This window comes from Grammomys surdaster, unplaced genomic scaffold (genome assembly GCF_004785775.1).
Source record: "Grammomys surdaster isolate TR1022 unplaced genomic scaffold, NIH_TR_1.0 164, whole genome shotgun sequence".
Taxonomy (NCBI): Eukaryota; Metazoa; Chordata; class Mammalia; order Rodentia; family Muridae; genus Grammomys; species Grammomys surdaster.
In genome coordinates, this window is record NW_021604612.1 from 3,953,508 (window position 1) to 3,972,693 (window position 19,186).

The following is a 19,186-nucleotide window of genomic DNA, read 5'->3' on the forward strand; positions in this document are numbered from 1 at the left end:
ATGGGGTCCTGTGCTCTCTGCCCTGCCTTCATCATCCCAGATGACTTCCAGTGCTAGTGTGGGCAGGGTCCTGTACCTTCACGGGGTAACAAAGACAAAAGCCTCCAGACGGTTCTGTGGTGACGCCATTGCACTCTGCCTGGGTCCCTCCAGTCTGTGTGGGTTCTGCGGTGTTAGGAGCCCACGGGAGAGGAGCAAATGCGCAGCAGGAACTGCTAGTGCCTGTTTTCTTGGGTTTTCAACCTATCAACATTCAGCATAGAAACACACTGACCTATCGCTGGCCTTCTCATCTAAAATGTGACAAGGCTAAGAGTATATTTACAGTTGTGTACACTTGTGATGACATCCAGACCGAGTGTTTGTTTTGGGATGCAGCCTCTCTAGCTTTGACTGTCGAAAGGCAGCTTGGCTGCATAAACCTGATGATCCGAGATTGTCCCCTGGAGCCTATGTGATGCTTCCCCGGAGCCAGGAGGATGGTGGATAAGTCCCCCTCCTTGAGTTAACCTTCCCCAGTCTGTATACTCTGGCACCCCACCTTCCTTGAGCAGTCAGACCAGGAAAAGATGGCAGGAGTCCAGCTGAGGGCAGTGACTCCCCATCCCCACCCACAAGCAGGCTCAGCTGATTCGATGACCTCAGTGGCTTTTGTGCTCCAAGGACTGAGTTCTACCACATTCAACAGAGTGGAGGGTGGGAAGGTCATACTTGGATCTTCATCCATGCACCATGGTGTGTGCATAGGCATGTATGTACACACACACATACACACACACACACACACACACACTCAGCATTGGAGTCTGTGTCACAGCGTTACTTTGTCATTATCTTTTGCCTTTGCCTTTTCTCTTCCGACTTTTCCCCATTATCCTCCGAGTTTCTCATCTAGCTCACTAGGTTCCGTAGCAGGGTTTTTTTTCAAGGCTATGCATTGTCCTCTGACTACTGTTTTGGCTGCGCCTGTGTCTGTGGATGTGTGAGCTTTTTATTAGCATCCCATGGATTATAAAGTCTCTCCTATGAACAACGAGTTACTTAGAAACGTACATGTTGGCCGGGCGGTGGTGGCGCACGCCTTTAATCCCAGCACTTGGGAGGCAGAGGCAGGCGGATTTCTGAGTTCGAGGCCAGCCTGGTCTACCAAGTGAGTTCCAGGACAGCCAGGGCTATGCAGAGAAACCCTGTCTCGAAAAACCAAAAAAAAAAAAAAAAAAAAAAAAAAAAAAAAGAAACGTACATGTTGATTTCCAAAAATAACTTAAAAATTATAAATCGCTCCTTCTATTGTTCGGAATACTAAAAACAATGTGAAATGTTCATGTAAATGGTAAAGCGTCATACTGTATTATACACACAGCCTCCCCAGACGCAGCATCTCCAGTGATTTGTGTTTTCCTCTCCACTCTTCAGCTGCTGACCTTCAGTTTAGGAATCTGTGTGCAGTGGATCTCTTTTCAGTCTTGGTGGGACATAGAACCTGACTGAAGGAGGTAGAAACAGAATCTTTATGTAGAACTCTATAGCCACCGACCCGACTGAAGAAGTTTTCCTCTGGACCCAAATGTGTTCGTACTTGTCTCCGTTTGGCTCAGTTTTCCATGGTTCTGTCTGTCTGTCACGGCTGGGAAGGCATGGCAGCCGGAGCTCGGAGCTCGAGGCTGTTTGCTCAGAGCTGTGTGTATCAGAAGGCAGACAGGGATGCTGGTCTCTTCAGGCTCCCTCCTTTGTGGCTGTATTCAGTGTGGGAGCCCAGCCCATTGCTGGGCACCCTGTAATGGTCGTTGTTTGTTGCTAACTGGACAATCTAGAACCACCTGGGGGAGGAGCCCTGTCTCCATGTCTCTGGGGGATTCCCTTATGTAGATCAGTATGAGCTGGCTTGCCTTAGTCGTGGGCCGGCCCATTCCCTAAGCAGGGCATCCTAGATCCTATACCTGAGCAATGCAAGCTGGGCTCTAGCATGCGTGCATGTGTGTGTGTGTGTGTGTGTGTGTGTGTGTCCGTGTCCGTGTGTCCGCTTCCACTGCTCCAGCTCCTGCCACCTGGTTTGGATGACAGCCATGTGCTGCCCCTTTCACTGAGAACCAGGTTAAACTCTGTCTCCCGCGAATCATTATGTCAGGGGATCTGGTCACAGCACCAGATAGGAAGCCTTGCCCGTGATAGTCTGCTCTGGAAAGGTGGCCCGTAACTGCCCAGGGTGCATATATCCTCAGGGGTTCCAAATCATCCAGTTGACAGTGGAGATGAACCACCTCACAGAATTCCCTAGTACCTACTCCTTGCCTTCCTCATGTCACCTTGTCCTCCCCCTCTCAGGGTAATGTCAACAAAGTCTGTCTCCACCCAAATCCACATATGAACTGTGAGATGTCGCCTGGCCCCTCAACCTTCTCTTGTTCCCAGCTAAGTCAGTGAGTCTCAGACCAGGAGACATGTGGTACTATGTCTACAGTTTTGACTATCACAAGCAAAGGGCGCTACAGGCATCTGATGGTCAGGGCCACGATGTTTCCGTTGTCCTCCAATGTACAGGCGGTCCTTACCTCCGCCACAGAAAACGATCTGGTCCAAAATGTCTGTGGTTCTGAGGCTGGGACCTTGTCTAGTTTTGTGCAGAGTTCTAGTTGGTGCTGGTGACAAGTTCTCTTTCTTGCCCCCATGGCTTCTAGATCGAGAACAGCCTCTGCATCTGCGCCGCTACGCCGAGCAAAGTCGTCATCCTCCGCTACAATGACAACCTCAGCAAGTACTGCATCCGCAAGGCAAGCCAACAGCCCCGCCTCCCCTGGGGTCCACCGTGCTGGGTTTGAGGATAGCTTGTGTCTGGTCCTTTCTACTCTGTCTAAAGCATGAGACCTGTCCTTCCTGGAAGAGCCCAGAGCCTGTGGTAGTCACAGTGTCCCCTCTGTCTTTATTTCTGTGTGGGATCTGCCCAACAGAGTCAGCTCTCTGAAGGTGGATGTGGGGGATGCCCCTTTGAGCTGACAGAAGGCAGCTTTGTCTTAGAAGTTAACAGTGTCTGTCTCGTCTGCATCAGCGCCTGGAGATTTCTGGTGATAAGGGATAAGCCAGCACTGGCTCCATTTTGTCTTGCGATCCAGGGTCTGGTTCTCCTCAGGACAGAATGCTTTGTGAGGGATGACCACAGTGTGGAAGAGAAACATTCCAGCCTTTAACTTTGCCTCGCTTCTGGTGACAGTGTCTGCTGTCCCCAGACTAAGTGTGTTGTGTAGTGACAAGTCTGGCTCATGCCTGGTCATGCCATGATAATACCAGAGTCAAACGGGAAATGAGTTATGTGTCCACATTGTTAGTGAACCGTTGTCTCTGTGGGCTTGTCAGTCAGAGCCTCTCGACCATTCGTGGCTCAGGGAGGAGCCGGCCGCTTCAGGGTTTTCTGATTCGCAAGTGGGACAGTAAAGCTGGGGAAAGATCTGCTTTTCCTCATCTAAGGCCGAATCTACCTTTGACTTTTCCTGTCATCTCAAGGTAGCATCCCACATCTCTGTTTCCTCAGACTTGGTATGCAGCTGCTGGATACATTTTCTGTGAAGGTGATGGTTAAAGTTTGAACCATTGCTTCAGGCAAACAGGATTCCTGGCCATCACTCTGAGAAAGGCTGGTTACCTTTTGTTTTCGTGATATTAGGATTGGCCTAGAAACAACTTCAAATAATTAGGAGGCAGTTAAACCAGGGATGCAGTAGTGGTGCGTGGATAATACAGCCTCAAGTCAGAAACCAGCAAATTGTCAGCCAGCCCACAGACAGACGCGAGGCCAGGCACCCCAGCTGTTAGGAGTTGGTGTGAGAGTCCAGCCCTCAGCTCCTGCAAGGACACATTGGTACTGTTTTGCCTGTCTGTGGAAATAGCGTCTCTCACCCATTTGTGAGCTGCAGTTCCACCTTGGTTTTACAGCCTACTGGGGCCGGGGTGGAGCTGCGATAATGAGGTACCACACAGGTCACCCTGGCAGGCATGGTGTCAGAGGCTTGGCTAGAGCTCCGGGCAGAGACAGAGCAGCAGAAACTTGGGTCCTGTGTCATCTCTGCCCCTCTGTGCCCCCCCCCTCAGGAGATAGAGACCTCTGAGCCCTGCAGCTGTATCCACTTCACCAATTACAGCGTCCTCATTGGAACCAACAAGTTCTATGAGATTGATATGAAGCAGTACACGCTTGACGGTATGGCTGCCATCCTCCGTCCTCCTCCCCTCCCCACTCGGCTCGGGGGGGGGGGGGGGGCCCGCAGAGGGAGGGCAGCCTGGCTGTGTCCCTGAAGCCCCGCCTGGCCTGCCTTCCCAGAGTTCCTGGACAAGAACGACCATACGCTGGCACCTGCTGTGTTCGCCTCCTCGTCCAACAGCTTCCCTGTGGCCATCGTGCAGGCGAGCAGCGCCGGGCAGCGGGAGGAATACCTGCTGTGCTTCCATGGTGGGTCCCTGGCCGAGGGGGTGGAGAATGTCCGCAGCATCACGGCTGCCCACTGCGGTGCCCTCCCACAGGGCAGCAGCCAGGCCATCCTGATGTGGCCTTCTTGCCTTTCCTCCCTTGCTTCCCACTGGTCGCTGTCTTCCTCTGGTTTTTACTTCCTTTTCTCTTGATTTTTTTTCCTTCTAAGTTTTCCTTCCCTTTTTCCCTCTCCCACTCTTTTTTTTTTTTTTTTTCTTGAACTCTCTTTCTTGAGGAAAACTGGTCAGAAAACTTCACTTAGGAAAGTTTCAGTTTAAACTGGAGATGGTTCTGTGGCGGTCATCTGGCTTTGCCAGTCTGGTTAGATCCAGTCAGTTGTCCCCGGGCTTTGGTCCTCGTTCTCCCATCAAAGCTTATGTGGCTAACGTCCCCATGCCCTTCCTGCCTTACAGAATTTGGGGTGTTCGTGGATTCTTACGGAAGACGTAGCCGCACAGATGATCTCAAGTGGAGCCGCTTACCTCTGGCCTTCGGTATGTGAGGTACGGGGCGGGCAGGGCTGGCCTGTTCCTGTTCGCCAAAGCTTGTGTCCTGGGAAGAACCATGCGGACTTCTTGGCTTTGGTCTGGTGCTGGTGTCTTCTAATGCACTTAAGTGGTGTGGGCAGAATTCACCCGACAGTGTTTGTGGAGAACTGGGGAAGTCTTCAAGGCCATAGTCCATCCTTGTGAAACGGAAGGTCTCATGGTACAAAGGAGAATGTTCCTCGTGGATTTTAAGTCATTTTCAAGGCTGTGTCAAGTCATTTTCAAGGCTGTGTCGTGTCCCATGGCGTACTTGAACACAAATTAATTCTGACTAGGCAGAACAGTGAGCTTGTACCCATCTATTGTGTAAGTGCAAACACTGTGGTAGGCAAACGTGTGCTGTCTCATCAGATGCTGTTCTTTGGTTGTATGTCCTAAGTGTGGAGTAGTTCAGAGAAAAAACACAGACGCAAGTCCACAGGACCAGACTCTGGACGCTCTGCAGGACCACGGTGGCCAGAAGGGCGCGTGTGCACCCACATATACACTCTCTCTGTCGTCTCACACACACACAAATACACTCTCTGTCACACTCACACATGCACACACATTCTGTTTGTCACACACACAAACACACACACATACACTCACACATGTGCACACACATTCTCTCACACACATGAATGCACATGCACAGAGTAAACAAACAAATGTACAAGAAAATCCTTTTTTTGTTGTTATTGTTCACCTGTTGCTATGCAATAAGCCATCCTGGAACTCAGAGCTTAAAGCAGCAGCTTGTTCACCATGATTCTGGGCCTGCTCAGTGTCCATGGCTCTGGGCCTGTTCAGTGTCCATGGCTCTCGGTCTGCTCAGTGTCCATGGCTCTGGGTCCGCTCAGTTGTCCTTGACTCTGGGTCTGCTCAGCTGTGTCACTCATGCTGTCACTGGGATCTAGGACAAGGAGAAAGTATAAAACAGCCTCAGAAACAAGGTGGTATCTCTGTCTCTCGTCTCTGTTTTGCTTTTCTTTCTTTTGTTAGCCACAGGGGTCACTTAGCTAGAGGCCTTGATTCCTCTATCTGGACTCATCCTGGACTATAAACAAAGGCTTCTTGGCCTTTCTTTTGCATCACATTCTGCCAGTTCACGCAGGCTGACAGGGCTGCCATGTTCAGAGTCATGGCTTGCCAGAGGAGCAGCCGTGACAACACAGGAGAGGACAGGGCCTATGCTGGCTTCTCTGGCTGCAGCGTCCCCTCAGAGAGAGAGAGAGAGAAGTATTAAAATGCAGCTGCTTTGCTGACACACAGGAGAGTATGGAGGTCATGGGCAGCCTGGGCAACACACAGGAGGGTCTGGAGGTCATGGCTAGCCTGGGAAACATACAGGATGGTCTGGAGGTCATGGCTAGCCTGGGCAACATAGGGAGACTGTCTACAAAGTGAAGCAAATAAGAATAACAGTAAAGCCCCACTGCAGTGTCTAAATCCTGGTCTTTTAAAAACTCTGCTTAGAGAGGGTACTGACTCCTCTTCCAGAGGACCCAAGTTTGGTTCCCAGCACCCACATCGCATCTCACAGCCATTCATAACTGCAGTTCCAGGGGATGTGACATCTCCTGGTCTCTGAGGGCATTAGGCACATACGTGCATAGATACTCATATACGGACAAAACACATACATATAGGGAAAAAATGTTTAGAAACTTGGAGTGTGTTATAGTGTAAACAGGTCCATAGAATTCTCACCCTGGTGTCCATCTTGTTGTCCCCAAAGGGAAGGACTTCCCTGAGCTTATCATCTCCCCAGAGTTCTGTGCAAATACAAGCATATGGTAGACCTGAACTTGCTCTGCTGACTGAGCAGTGCACTGTGGGTAGATACAGGGCTTCCTGGTGCATCTTTTAGCTTGTGCAGAGTTCCACAGGGATGCAGTAATTCACTTAACTCGTTCGTCTGATGTAAATTATTCTGTCTTACTCTGTAATGAGCAACAAGGCAGCGACTGAACCCAAGCTAGTGTGCTTACGCTGTGACGGGTGCTGGATGCTGGGTCACTGGCACTGTGACGGGTGCTGGATGCTGGGTCACTGGCACTGTGACGGGTGCTGGATGCTGGGTCACTGGCACTGTGGCGGGTGCTGGATGCTGGGTCACTGGTCTTTGTTCAGGTTTTGTTTTTACTCACCCTGCCCCCCTTTTCCTCATGCTCTTCTTCTGTGGTGGCCTTGCAGCCTACAGAGAACCTTATCTGTTTGTGACTCACTTCAACTCACTGGAAGTAATTGAGATCCAGGCCCGCTCCTCACTGGGGTAAGCATTTCCCTCCATGCTGTGAAGACAGGAGTGCCACACAGCAGTGGAGGTAGCCAGTAACGACTGTCAACTCTCTTCTGGAATCCTGCAGGACCCCCGCCCGAGCATATCTGGAAATCCCAAACCCTCGATACCTGGGCCCCGCCATTTCCTCCGGAGCAATTTACCTGGCCTCCTCCTACCAGGACAAGCTAAGGGTCATATGCTGCAAAGGAAACCTCGTGAAGGAGTCCGGCCCTGAGCAGCACCGGGTGCCCTCCGCCTCCCGCAGGTACTGAGTCTCCTTCCCTCCACCTCGTGAAGATGCTCAAGGAGCAGCATGCTTTCTGTGCATGGCCGTCGTAAGCACCAGATTGTGGAGGGCTCCTGGTTGCAGCGGCAGGGAACGTCTGACATTTCCCTGAGGGAGCCTTCGGTGGCTCTGTTGAAAACAGGTCAAGACTTAGGCTTGTCTGTGTCTGTCCTGCTAGCTGCTGAGCCCCAGGGAAGCCTGTGGCCCCTTCTTCATGCTGCTCACACCCAGTGCAAGAGAGAGGCAACTGGAACCCTGGGTCTAGTCCTGATAGGCCCACTGTGGGAGCTCACAGGAGGACCTACAGCCTAGACTTGGGACCAGGAAGGACTTCCCCAAAGAAAGGAAGCTAGGGAGGGGCATCGGGAGGGCAGGGAGGCAAAGCAGTAGAGGGGAAGTCCTGAGGGGTTGGGGTGGGGTGGGCCGTGGCTTCCCAGGCCACCTGGAGGCTTCTCTAGAACTGAGAACTCTTCAGAGTTCTAATATTTTATTTTATAACTTGCATTTATATTTGTGTTGGAAATCTAACCCCAGACACAGTACCCGGAGGGCACAGGGAGGATTAGGTAGTGGTCTCTTTGGTTTCTTTTTAAAAGAATAAAGATTTACATATTTTTATTTACTTTTGTTTTATTGAGATAGGGTCCCACTTTGGAGCCTTAGCTGGCCTGGAACTCACTATCCTGGACCAGGCTAGCCTCTAACTCATAAAGATCATCTGCCTCTGCCTCCAGACGATGCTACTTACACCTGGCTCATCTTTAAAAAAATTTTATTTTATGCACATGAATATTTTGCCTGCATATATGTGTGTGCCCGGTGCCCAAGGAGACCAGAAGAGGGTATCCGATCCACGGTAACTAGAGTTATAGACAGCTGTGAACTGCCATGTGGTTGCTGGGAATTGAACTCACGTCCCCGGGGGGGGGGGGGGAAGCCAGTTCTCTTAACTGCTGAGCCACCAGTACAGTCACCTGCCCCTTAATTTAAACAGATAATGGTCTTGTCAAGTTACCATGTACCTTAGGGTTTTACTGCTGTGAACAGACACCATGACCAATTCAAGTCTTACAAAAGACAACATTTGATTGGGGCTGGCTTACAGGTTCAGAGGTTCAGTCCATTATCATCAAGGTGGCAGCATGGCAGCATCCAGGCAGACATGGTGCAGGCGGAGCTGAGAGTTCTACATCTTCATCTGAAGGCTGCTTGCAGATGCTGGCTTCCAGGCAGCTAGGATGAGGGTATTAAAGTCCACACCTCATAATAGTGCCACTCCCTGACCCAGACATATACAAACCATCACATTCCACTCCCTGGCCCCCATAGGCTTGTTCAAACACATGAGTCTATGGAGGCCATACCTAAACATAACATAATGCAAAATACATTTAGTCAAACTTCAGAAGTCCCCAAGGTCTATAGCAGTCTCAACAGTGTTAAAAGTCCAAAATTCAAGGTCTCTTCTAAGATTCATCCAATCACTTAAGTGTAATCCCAAAAGCAAGACAGGAAACCAGATGGGCAAACTCCAAACTCTGGATCTTCATGTCTGATGTCAAAGCAGTCTTCAGATCTCCAACTCCTTTTTCATCTTTGTTGACTGAAACATACTTTTCTGGGGCTGATTCCACTCCCTGTTAGCAGCTTTCCTCAGCCCACAGCTCTGACATCTCTTAATGTCTTTGGGTCTCCAAGGCAACTTCAGTGTTACAGCTTCTTGTTTCAATGTCTGGGATCTACACATGATCTTCTGGGCTCCTCCAAAGGGTTGGAATCACTTCTCCAGCTCTGCCCTCTGTAGCACTCTAAGCTCAGGTTGACTCCACTCCACTGCTGCTGCTGTTCTTGGTGATCATCCCATGGTACTGGCCTCTCCAATACGCTGGGGTCTTCTGCTGCAACTAGGCTTCATCAATAACCTCTCATAGGCTCTCTTCATGGTGCCAAGCCCCAAGCCTTTTGCATGACCCCTTCAGTCCTGGGCCATCAACTGCAACTGAGGCTGCACCTTCACCAATGGCCTTCCCTGGCCTCTCACCGTGCTGAGCCTCCGCTGCTCTTCATGACTCCCTCATGCCTACAAAACCAGTACCACCTGGGTGACTCTTACACGTTACCAAGTACAGCTGCAGCCTTAGGTACAACCTTGGCTATTTCTGGAACACAGCTTCTTTGTGCTCTCAGAAAACATTTCCCAGAAGATTTTACCTCAGTAATGCTGGTCTCTCTCTTTTTTAAAAATTATTTATTTTATGTATATGAGTTCACTGTAGCTGTCTTCAGACACAACAGAAGAGGGCATCAGATCCCATTACAGATGGTTGTGAGTCACCATGTGGTTGCTGGGAATTGAACTCAGGACCTCTGGAAGAGCAGTCAGTGCTCTGTAACTGCTGAGTCATCTCTCCAGCTGGTCTCTTTAATCACCACTGATTTCTTAGCTCCAGATAACCAGCGTCAATGGTCTCAGCAGTCTGCTCTTCCTCCTCCTCCTCCTCACTACAAAGCCAGTGTCCCATGGCCAAAGCTGCCAAGATTGGCTGCTTGCTGCTGTTTGCTGGAGCTGGAACATGGCCCCTTGTTCTATTACATCATCACTGGCTTCCTCTTTCCCAACTCCTTCACTGCCTGAGCTTGGCTGTCCTGGCTCGTTCTCTGCAGACTGACCTTGAACTCGGAGATCTGCATGCCCGTCTCCTGGGATTAAAGGTGTACCACCATGCCTGGGTCTAAACTTAGCTGGGCAGGATCTTGCCCCCAAAGCCCTTAATCTGTCGTCTCCTAGAGCATAGGATTCAGCTCCATTTCACTTCCTGGTGCCCCTCTAATACTTGAACCATAAATTTTATACGTTTCCTTTCTCAGCTTGCTACGCTTGGTCAAAACGCTCTTCATGTGACTTAACCAGAGAACAAAGTCTCTGCTGGGCTTTTCTGAGACTTCCTTTGTCAATACAATTAATACAAATCTCTTTACCTTAGACTCAGGTAGACTCTTCAGACAAGGGCAAAATGCAGCCACATTCTTCACCAAAGCACCACAAAAACAGTCTCTAGGCCACATATTGTAATTCTCCACTGGAACCTCTTAGGCCAGGTCTACACAGTTGAAATCACTCACAGCAACAAAGTCTTCCATATTCCCGTAGGTCGGCCTACTAAGCCTCACTTAAAACATTCCATGGCTTTCCAAATCCAAAGTCCCCAAATCCACCTTCTTTCAAACAAAAACATGGTCAGGCCTGTTATAGCAATACTCCAGTCCCTGGTACCAACTTCTGAGTTTGGGTTTGACTGCTGTGAACAGACACCATGACCAAGGCAACTCTTATAAGGACAACATTTCATTAGGACTGGCTTACAGGTTCAGAGGTTCAGTCCATTTTCATCAAGGCAGGAGCATGGCAGTGTCCAGGCAGGTATGGTGCAGGAGGAGCTGAGAGTTCTACATCTTCTTCTGAAGGATGCTAGGAGAAGACTCACTTCCAGGCAGCTAGGATGAGGGTCTTAAAGCCCACGCCCACAGTGACACACCTACTCCAACAAGGCCACACCTCCTCCAACAAGGTCACACCTCCTAACAGTGCCTCTCCCTGACCCAAGCATATACAAACCATCACACCATGCTACCCTGAACTCCTGGCTCAGACAGTCCTCACCCTCATCCCTCAAGGATCTGAACCTGCCTTCTCTCCTTGTTCCTCCCTTCCTCCCCCTCACACCACCACCACCACCACCAACAACAACAACCAGGAAGAAAGCAAATTTGCTTCTGTTCAGACGTCTTTCTGCATCTCTATGTGCACAAGTCCATGTGGGCTACTCCATAAAGACTATACCACAGATCAGTCTGTTTTCTGGCACTACGATGAAATACCTGGTGCTGGGTTAGTTATAAAGAAAAGAGCCTCATGGTACTTGTCTCAGTCAGGGTTTCCATTCCTGCACAAACACCATGACCAAGAAGCAAGTTGGGAAGGAAAGGGTTTATTCAGCTTACACTTCCACATTGCTGTTCATCACCAAAGGAAGTCAGGACTGGAGCTCAAGCAGGTCAGGAAGCAGGAGCTGATGCAGAGGCCATGGAGGGATGCTGCTTACTGGCTTGCTTCCTCTGGCTTGCTCAGCCTTGCTTTCTTATAAAACCTAGGACCACCAGCCCAGGGATGGCTCCACCCACGATGGGCTGGGCCCTCTCACCCTTGATCACTAGTTGAGAAAATGCCTTACAACTGCATTTCCTGAAGGCATTTCCTCAAGGGAGACTTCTTTCTCTGTGATAACTCCAGCTTATATCAAGTTGACACAGAAAACCAGCCAATATAGTACTGTTCTGAAGTCAAGGGCCCACATGGTAAGACAGGGACTAACACACATGTGTACCTTCTTGTCTCTGTATCCAACCCTGCTCGCATCCTTAAAAGCTGTGTCTCCACCCCCAAATACCATAATCAAATTCCATTTCAACCCTCTTAACATCTCACTGTGAGGAGGACTAGAGAGACGGCTCAGTGGTTAGAGCGTGTGTGGCTCTTGCAGAGGGGCTAACATTTGGCTCCCAGCACCCACACCAGGAGGCTCACGACGTCTGTAACTCCAGTGGCAGGGGATCCGCCATCTTCTTCTGATCTTCTGGGGCACCTGCACGCACACCGTGCACTTAAACTCACGCAGGCATCAAACTTCACTCGAATAGTGGGGAGTAAATTTCCATGGGCAAGCACTCCAGTCCCCTGAATCCTACTGAGCTCTCTACTGCGATACCCGCATACCATAAAGATTGCCATAGGACACCCTCCAAAGTGTGCGGTTTAGTGGTCTGAGCATTTCTGTACATGTATCCAGTTTCCACCGATATCTAAAAGGTTTCTATCACCCCCAAAAGAAGTTTGTCATCTGCGTCAGTGACCGCCCCAGGCCTGTTTCATCTTCAGACAGAGCTACTGGGTCGCCTCTTGTCCAGCAAACCCCAGTCCGACAAAGACAGCCCTGAGTGTCTGTGTAGATTTTCCAGAGATTGATCCTTTCCTGGAAGCAAGCCTTTGGGTTACTGGAGCCTGTCTGCACCTTCCAGATGTTGCAGGATGCTGTTTCCTCATGGCGACTGTCTGGTGACAAGCCTGCTGGCTTCACTTCTACAAACATTGCTCTAGGGAGAGGCGCGGGCCCAGGGCATGCTAAGTTCTCCCTGAGCCTGAGCAAGTTTGGTTCTCTGGCATAAATGCTGTTGGCTTGCTCCAAGCTGGTTTTGCAATCCTTTTGGTCAGCATGCGGGAGTGTGTGTGTGCACGTGCCTTTTTTTTTTTTTTTTTTTTTTTGGGCAGTACTGAGAATTGAACCCTAGGCCTGGCATACTAGCCAAGGGCTCTGCCACTGTGCCACCCCTGTCCCCAGCCTTGTAGTCAATGTGGTTTTAGTCAATCCAGGACCTTGATGGGAACCCTGACAAATGACCAGTTGCTCCCAGCTCTACCAGGTCCCCAAGCACCGTGTTTCGTTCTAAGTCGTGTGAAGTTGGGTTTGAGGATCGTTGTGAGGCTGTTCTTTGCTCCAGCAGTGTGTGGGAAGCTTGAGACCTAGAGGCTCTGAGATTTAGTCCAGGGTTGCTGTTTCATTGGGCTGCCCTGTAAGCAGCCATGAGGACCCGCTGTCTGGTGCGAGGCATCACATCTGGGACTGTGGAGAGGACCACTGAGGGCACTCTCATTATTCTCTAAAGGGTTTATAATTTGGTGGCTGGATCAACATCACCAAGTGTTCCAGAATCCTTAGGTATTATAAAAGACAGACGTGTCTTTAATATTCTGATGCCATGCCAGGACACACTGTCTCTCTTATTGATGGCTAGGAGCCAATGTGTCTGAGACGTGTGGTCCCGCGTTCCTATGCAGCACAAGGGGCAGCGTACTGTGCACTCTTTTCTGTACCTTAACATGTCCGAGTGATGGCCTTATCTCTTCATCATGGTGGTTTTAACCACGGGAGTGTGCTGAGAAGCCAGCGTCAATGCCATTCCATTTGATCCCATCCCCAGAGTGATGGCATGGTGGGCCAGTGTGCACCCCTAAAGTGCCTAGAACCTTAGTGTCATTTCCAAGTCATGCCAGAGAGGGGTCCGAGTGTCGGGGGTAGGCTTCCCCATGGCCATGCACCTCACGTGGTCCACTGTAAGTACGTACTTGTTCCGTTGACCAGAAGGGCTCCAGGTGCTGTGAATGGGAAAGAGGCAACCTGCTGGCTTCCCAGCAAGCCTCACTCCCGCCTGCAGTCTGTTCTCACCAATCACCCTTGCTCTTGGCTGCTGCGGGCGGGTCAGAGTGTCTATGATTGGCTTGGCTGACTGTGATTCACAGCAGGCCCCGTTTTCCTGGCCGGTTTAGCAGAGCAGGGACCATAACTCTGCAGAAACCATAAAGTGGACGCGGTAGCTCATTGGCCATTATGGATACGGAGATGGAAGAGTGCCCAGTTGGCCCGGAGTGATGAGTGCTGTCTCTGCTCTCATTAATCTAAGCATCTGTCACCAGTGGCCTTCCCCGAGCCACTCTGCTTCCCTGGACACAGAGCTCCCTCCTGCTAGCCTCACGATGAGCCCCTGTGGACGCATGCTAGAATGTCTCTTTCATTCCAAAGAGGCTTAATGTATTTCTCTCCCATGGACTTATTTGTTCTAATGCATCTTCTGTCTCTCCGAGCTCTGCAGCCTGAGGCGTTCACAGACCTTGATTCCCGGGTATAGAAATCCTCTCCCTTACATCCAAAACCCCAGAGACATGAAGTCGGCTGGCTGGCAGAACATTTATCTGAATGACTAATTAGCGCTGTATTCGGACGCGAGGCGACCACGGCATAAAGCTGTTCACGACCAGCTGACACTTACCGTTTCTGCAAATTGTCCTGTTTTTTCAGTTCTTTCCCGCAGGTAGTTCAGGCCAGGCCAGGGCTGAGGGTTGGATTGATCCTACCAAAAGGTCCCAGTGTCCCGGGGCTTGTAGTTCCCACATAGATGGCTTGTGTGGCAAGAAGAAAGGTGAAAGGGTGCTTGTGACCTCAGTGGACCAGAGGATCAGAGATTGTTGCTGGTTAATCTCTGGGCCAGGGCGGTTTTGTGAGCTAGCCGGACTGTCCCTGTCTGCTCTGTGTGGTTTCCTAATTTTCCTAGGTGTCATCCCTGTGTCCACAGACCATCTGATTGTCATGACTGGGAATCCTCAGCCTTCTGAACATCTGTATCAGTTGCCACAAAAACTTGGAAAAACCACCTGCAGGGAGAGGTGACCAAATGCTGGGCACTAGGTTATAGATCGGGGCCCTGACAGTGACGGCCTTTCTCGAAACTACTCCCTTGCACCAAGGTCCTGGGTGGGCCTCTGGTTTCTGAGCTCTGAAACGCTTAGCCCCTAACAGGAGACCTCTGGGAAATATTAGGTTGGCAGGATAGAGTGAGGAGATCATGACCCCAGACTGACCTTGCTTCGGCTCTTTGGCAGTTCCCTGGGCCACTCCATCTCCATGCACCTGCCTGTGCAGCGACAAGAACTTGTTCCCATTTGGTGTTGTTATGAGACCGTGAGGGCTTAGCTGAGGCAGGGGCATGGAGAGGATGCGGTAGGTGGGAGCTAGCACCAACACCTGGAAGTCTGGGCTTCTCCTGTCCTCGTCCTCGGGTCTAAGCTCTTCCTAGTAAGAGTGAATGGTAGTTATGTCTTTAACCCCAGCCCTCAGGAGCTGAGGCAGGAGGATCATGACTTTGAAGCCAGCCTGGGCTTTCTAGTGAGTTCCAGAACAGCTGAATACATACTGAGTGAGACCCTGTCTCAAAAATTAAAGTGTTGAAAAGGGGCCTGCGTGGAGGGGGACAGGAGCTGCAGCTTTGGACCTGTGACTTCTCAGCTCCCTGACTTCCTATTGTCCCCAGCAGCCCCAACAAGCGAGGCCCACCAACATACAACGAGCACATCACCAAACGTGTGGCCTCCAGCCCAGCGCCACCAGAAGGCCCCAGCCACCCCCGAGAGCCAAGCACACCCCACCGCTACCGAGACAGAGAGGGCCGGACAGAGCTTCGCAGGGACAAGTCTCCAGGCCGTCCTCTGGAGCGGGAGAAGTCCCCAGGCCGGATGCTCAGCACGAGGAGAGAGCGATCCCCAGGGAGACTGTTTGAAGACAGCAGTAGGGGCCGGCTGCCTGCGGGAGCAGTGAGGACCCCACTGTCCCAGGTTAACAAGGTGAGACAGCATCCTCAGGGCTGGTACAAGCAGGACTTCATCTCTGTGACGCAGGCTTGGGGGAAGTAAAAGCTTAGGAAGCAAACATGCTTTAAGGGGCTTCCAACATAAATGATGTGTGTGCTTTAAAGGGAAAGCGTGTGTATGCACACCTCAGAAGGCAACAGCTACCAACTGGTATGCTGTTCCCTGCCCTAGAGTCGTTCCTGTGGCTGTTCTGTGCACACAAGCAAGTAAGCATGCATATCTCCCTTGTAAAATACAAATGATAACATTTTGGACAATTTCCAACACACAGGCAAACGTAGACATATTGTAGTTGGTGATATTTTTCCGGAAGGTTCCCAGAAACTTGCAGGTTGCGCTTGTCTTTGAGAACTTTGAGCTCTTTCCAAGTCTGGGGTACCGTGCGGCTTTGAGGCTAGTGTCTGAATCGGTGAAGCAAGCACGCTCTCATGAATGCTCGCATGGGTCCTGGTGTTCAGTCTGCCTTGGTGGGCTGTCCAGTTTTAAAGCCCAGTGTAGACAGAGGCATCACCTCTGTCCCGAGGATGAGAGGCACTCTCCTACAGATGCTACTATAATACACGATGCCTCTTCTGGCAGAGAAAGAAGAAAGGTTTCCTCATTAAAACTGAGAGTGCATATGTGTGTGTGCAACCGTGCAAATTGGGTTTGGGGTTTTTCTTTTCAGGGACTCGTTTCCTGCCCAGCCCCATTCTTTGAGGGCTGGTTCTATTAAGTCGGCATTGTTCCGTGTAGCAGCGTTATCAACTGCTGGAGGAGCAAGACAGGCGCCATGAAGTCCTGCTTGCCTGACACAGGGAGCCAGCAGTTCCTGGCTTTGGATGCTGAACCCCCCTCCTTTGTATTTGACTCCTAGGTCTGGGACCAGTCTTCAGTATAAGTCTCAACCAGAAAAACACCTCCTCCTCATCTCAGTCTGCAGGAAAACACTGCGCTCTAGGGCTCCACCGCAGGGGACCCCAGCACCCGTCCGCCCGGCCCGCATTCGGCACAGCTGGGTCCAGACTGTCCTTGGCACGGATACCCCCATCTCCAAGGGGTGCAGATAGCCAAGGCTCTTAGGCGCTGCCAGCGCTCAGTCCCCCCCTCGGAGGGGAGGGAGCACCTTCCTGCAGTCATCTCTGCACTGTTAACTCTCTCAGCATTCACAGACTTTTGTACTTACCTCCAGCCTGAACCCAATCATCAAAAGGAAACCAACCCGGACTCAAACCGTGGCTGGAAGTCTACTGCTACTCTAAGATCCTCGGGTTGGTTGTTTTGTTTTGTTTTTTTTTTCTTCTTCCCTCTTTGGTTTTGATTTCCTTTTCCTCCTCCTCCTCCTCTTCTTCCTCCTCTTTTTTTTTTTTTAAGACAACAGAATTCGTAGTAGACTTGGGTAGCGATGTATTTCCTGTTGTAGTGGTTTTTTAGCTAGATCACACCATCAGGTCTTTGCCACTGAAATGTAGCCTAGAAGAGCCCCACTGTCAGTTGGCTAACCTCCTGTCTTCATGTAGCTTCCGTCATTCTTGTCCCGGTCCATTCTCATAGATGGCCCTGTCTTAGCAGGGTGACATCCTAGCCAAATGTTTACCGTTCTCATTGCCTTTTTATGGCCTTGACAACTTCCCTTCCCACCAGCCGAGAATGTATGGAGGGTCACGGCTCAGAGGCAGTGACCTGGGGCCAAGGGACCTCGAGCTCTCCTCCCCCGCCCTACAGCCGCATCTCCCCAGCCTGCCTCCCCGGCTTTCCATGTAGCTCTGGCCAGGAAAGCGTGCAATAGACTTGCTCCAAGCCCAGCACTAATAGGCCTTGGGGTTGGGCCTGGGACCGGGGCACCCGCCTCCTGTCCGAGGGTCACTCCTCTGGGATGAGGAGGAAGACCCGGCTGGGAGCTCTGCATGGCGGATCGCTGCATGTGCTGCCCCTGACCTGCCTGACTCCTCCCTGGGTTGCTCTGCCGATGTCTTGCTGCCATCCCATAACCCCACCAAAATCAAGACCCTCTCGATGACTTGTCAACAAACCGGCCACAACAGGCTGCAATCTGTAGCACTGAACAAGCAAACGAAAACAAAACAAAAACGCTCAAGCCTTACGACCAGAGAAGGATTTCAGCAAACCACACTCCTCCCTCGGTTTCCCTCCCGCCTTCCAGTTCCCTGTTGACTTCAAGGATGACTGTGTACTCACACAAAGCCCAGCACGGTTCTACCCCATGAAACTGTGACTTCCCAGATGAGCCTCTCCCTAGGGCTGGACCTAAGGCCAGGACACTGGAGAGAAGCCGCAGCTCAACGCTCCCAGCCCCGCAGGGCTGGCGAGTTCCCCTTAGGTGCAGTGCGGCTCACCCCGTCTCTCCGCCCTCTTTAGAGAATTCCTGGCCACCGGATAGAACCAACCAACGTAGAGGCTTTGCAGTTGGCAAGCTAACTAGCTGCCTTATCTTTGCCTTTAATCTCCCACAAGGCCTCTCCTGCTTTGGATTCTCCTCGACTCTTAGGCGTGCCCACCACGAAGGCACACCCTAGGTAGGCTGAAAGGTAGACCTGTCCCCACCGCAGCAGGTGACCGTGTCTGTGTTTTCAGCCCACGCGTCCACAGTCCATGTTACCTCCCAGATTACAACCTGGCCTAAATGCCGACTCCTTCCTGCTTGTCACTAACCTAAGTGCTTTCTCGTTTGAAACGCCCGTGACCCTCCACATCCCGTGCCCGCCCCGCTGTTGTGTTTACGTGTTGCTTGGAGTCTTTGGGGTCATGTTTCCTATCCGCACCCTCCCACTCCTGTATCCCCCCACCCCCAGGGCAGATCTGACTGGCTGTTTGCTGAAGTTTTTGTCTCTTGGTCCACAAGTATTTGGAATGGTCACTGATAACTGGTCTTCAGTCTTGGCATCTCATTTAGGACCTCCACGAAACGCGGGCACCTTGAGCCCTGACAGTGTATATTGCGTGTCTCATCTGTGAAGTGCTTCCCGCTACATAGAGCTAGCTCAACAGACTGTACATATTTACAAGAAACTTTATATTCGTAAAAAAAAAAAAACGGAAATTGAATTGGTTTCTACTTTTTTATTGTAAAAGGTGCATTTTTCAACACTTTTGTTTTCAACGGTGGTAGCTGTGGACAGCCGTCTCCACCGGAGTGGGGAGCTCTCTGTGTGACCACCGAGATGCCAGCAGGAAATAATCGTAACCCGAAATCGCAGTCAAAAGCTTATATTAGCATCGATAAGATTCTAGGTCTCCAAAAATACAGGCTTTTTTCTTCATTACCTTTTTTTATTAAGAACGAGGAGAACACATGGAAGATTCCAGATTCACCTGAGAGGGCTGACTCTGTTGTTGAACGATAGTGAAATAAAGCAGTGGTCTCAAAAAA

At 50.8% G+C, this 19,186-nt stretch overlaps 1 protein-coding gene across 5 annotated transcripts in view; it reads left to right on the forward strand.

Annotated features, from left to right (window-relative positions):
- Cit (citron rho-interacting serine/threonine kinase) overlaps window positions 1-19,186 on the forward strand; it is a 166,973-nt gene extending 147,787 nt beyond the window's left edge. For 4 of the 5 annotated variants that reach the window (XM_028765441.1, XM_028765442.1, XM_028765439.1 and 1 more), the window contains 8 exons: window positions 2,679-2,771; window positions 4,084-4,192; window positions 4,313-4,441; window positions 4,873-4,953; window positions 7,186-7,264; window positions 7,359-7,538; window positions 15,480-15,789; window positions 16,673-19,186. In XM_028765441.1, the coding sequence (XP_028621274.1) occupies window positions 2,679-2,771; window positions 4,084-4,192; window positions 4,313-4,441; window positions 4,873-4,953; window positions 7,186-7,264; window positions 7,359-7,538; window positions 15,480-15,789; window positions 16,673-16,696 (1,005 nt within the window). In that variant the 3' untranslated portion in view covers window positions 16,697-19,186. The remainder of the gene's footprint in view (window positions 1-2,678; window positions 2,772-4,083; window positions 4,193-4,312; window positions 4,442-4,872; window positions 4,954-7,185; window positions 7,265-7,358; window positions 7,539-15,479; window positions 15,790-16,672) is intronic. The other variant, XM_028765438.1, reaches the window with a different exon arrangement.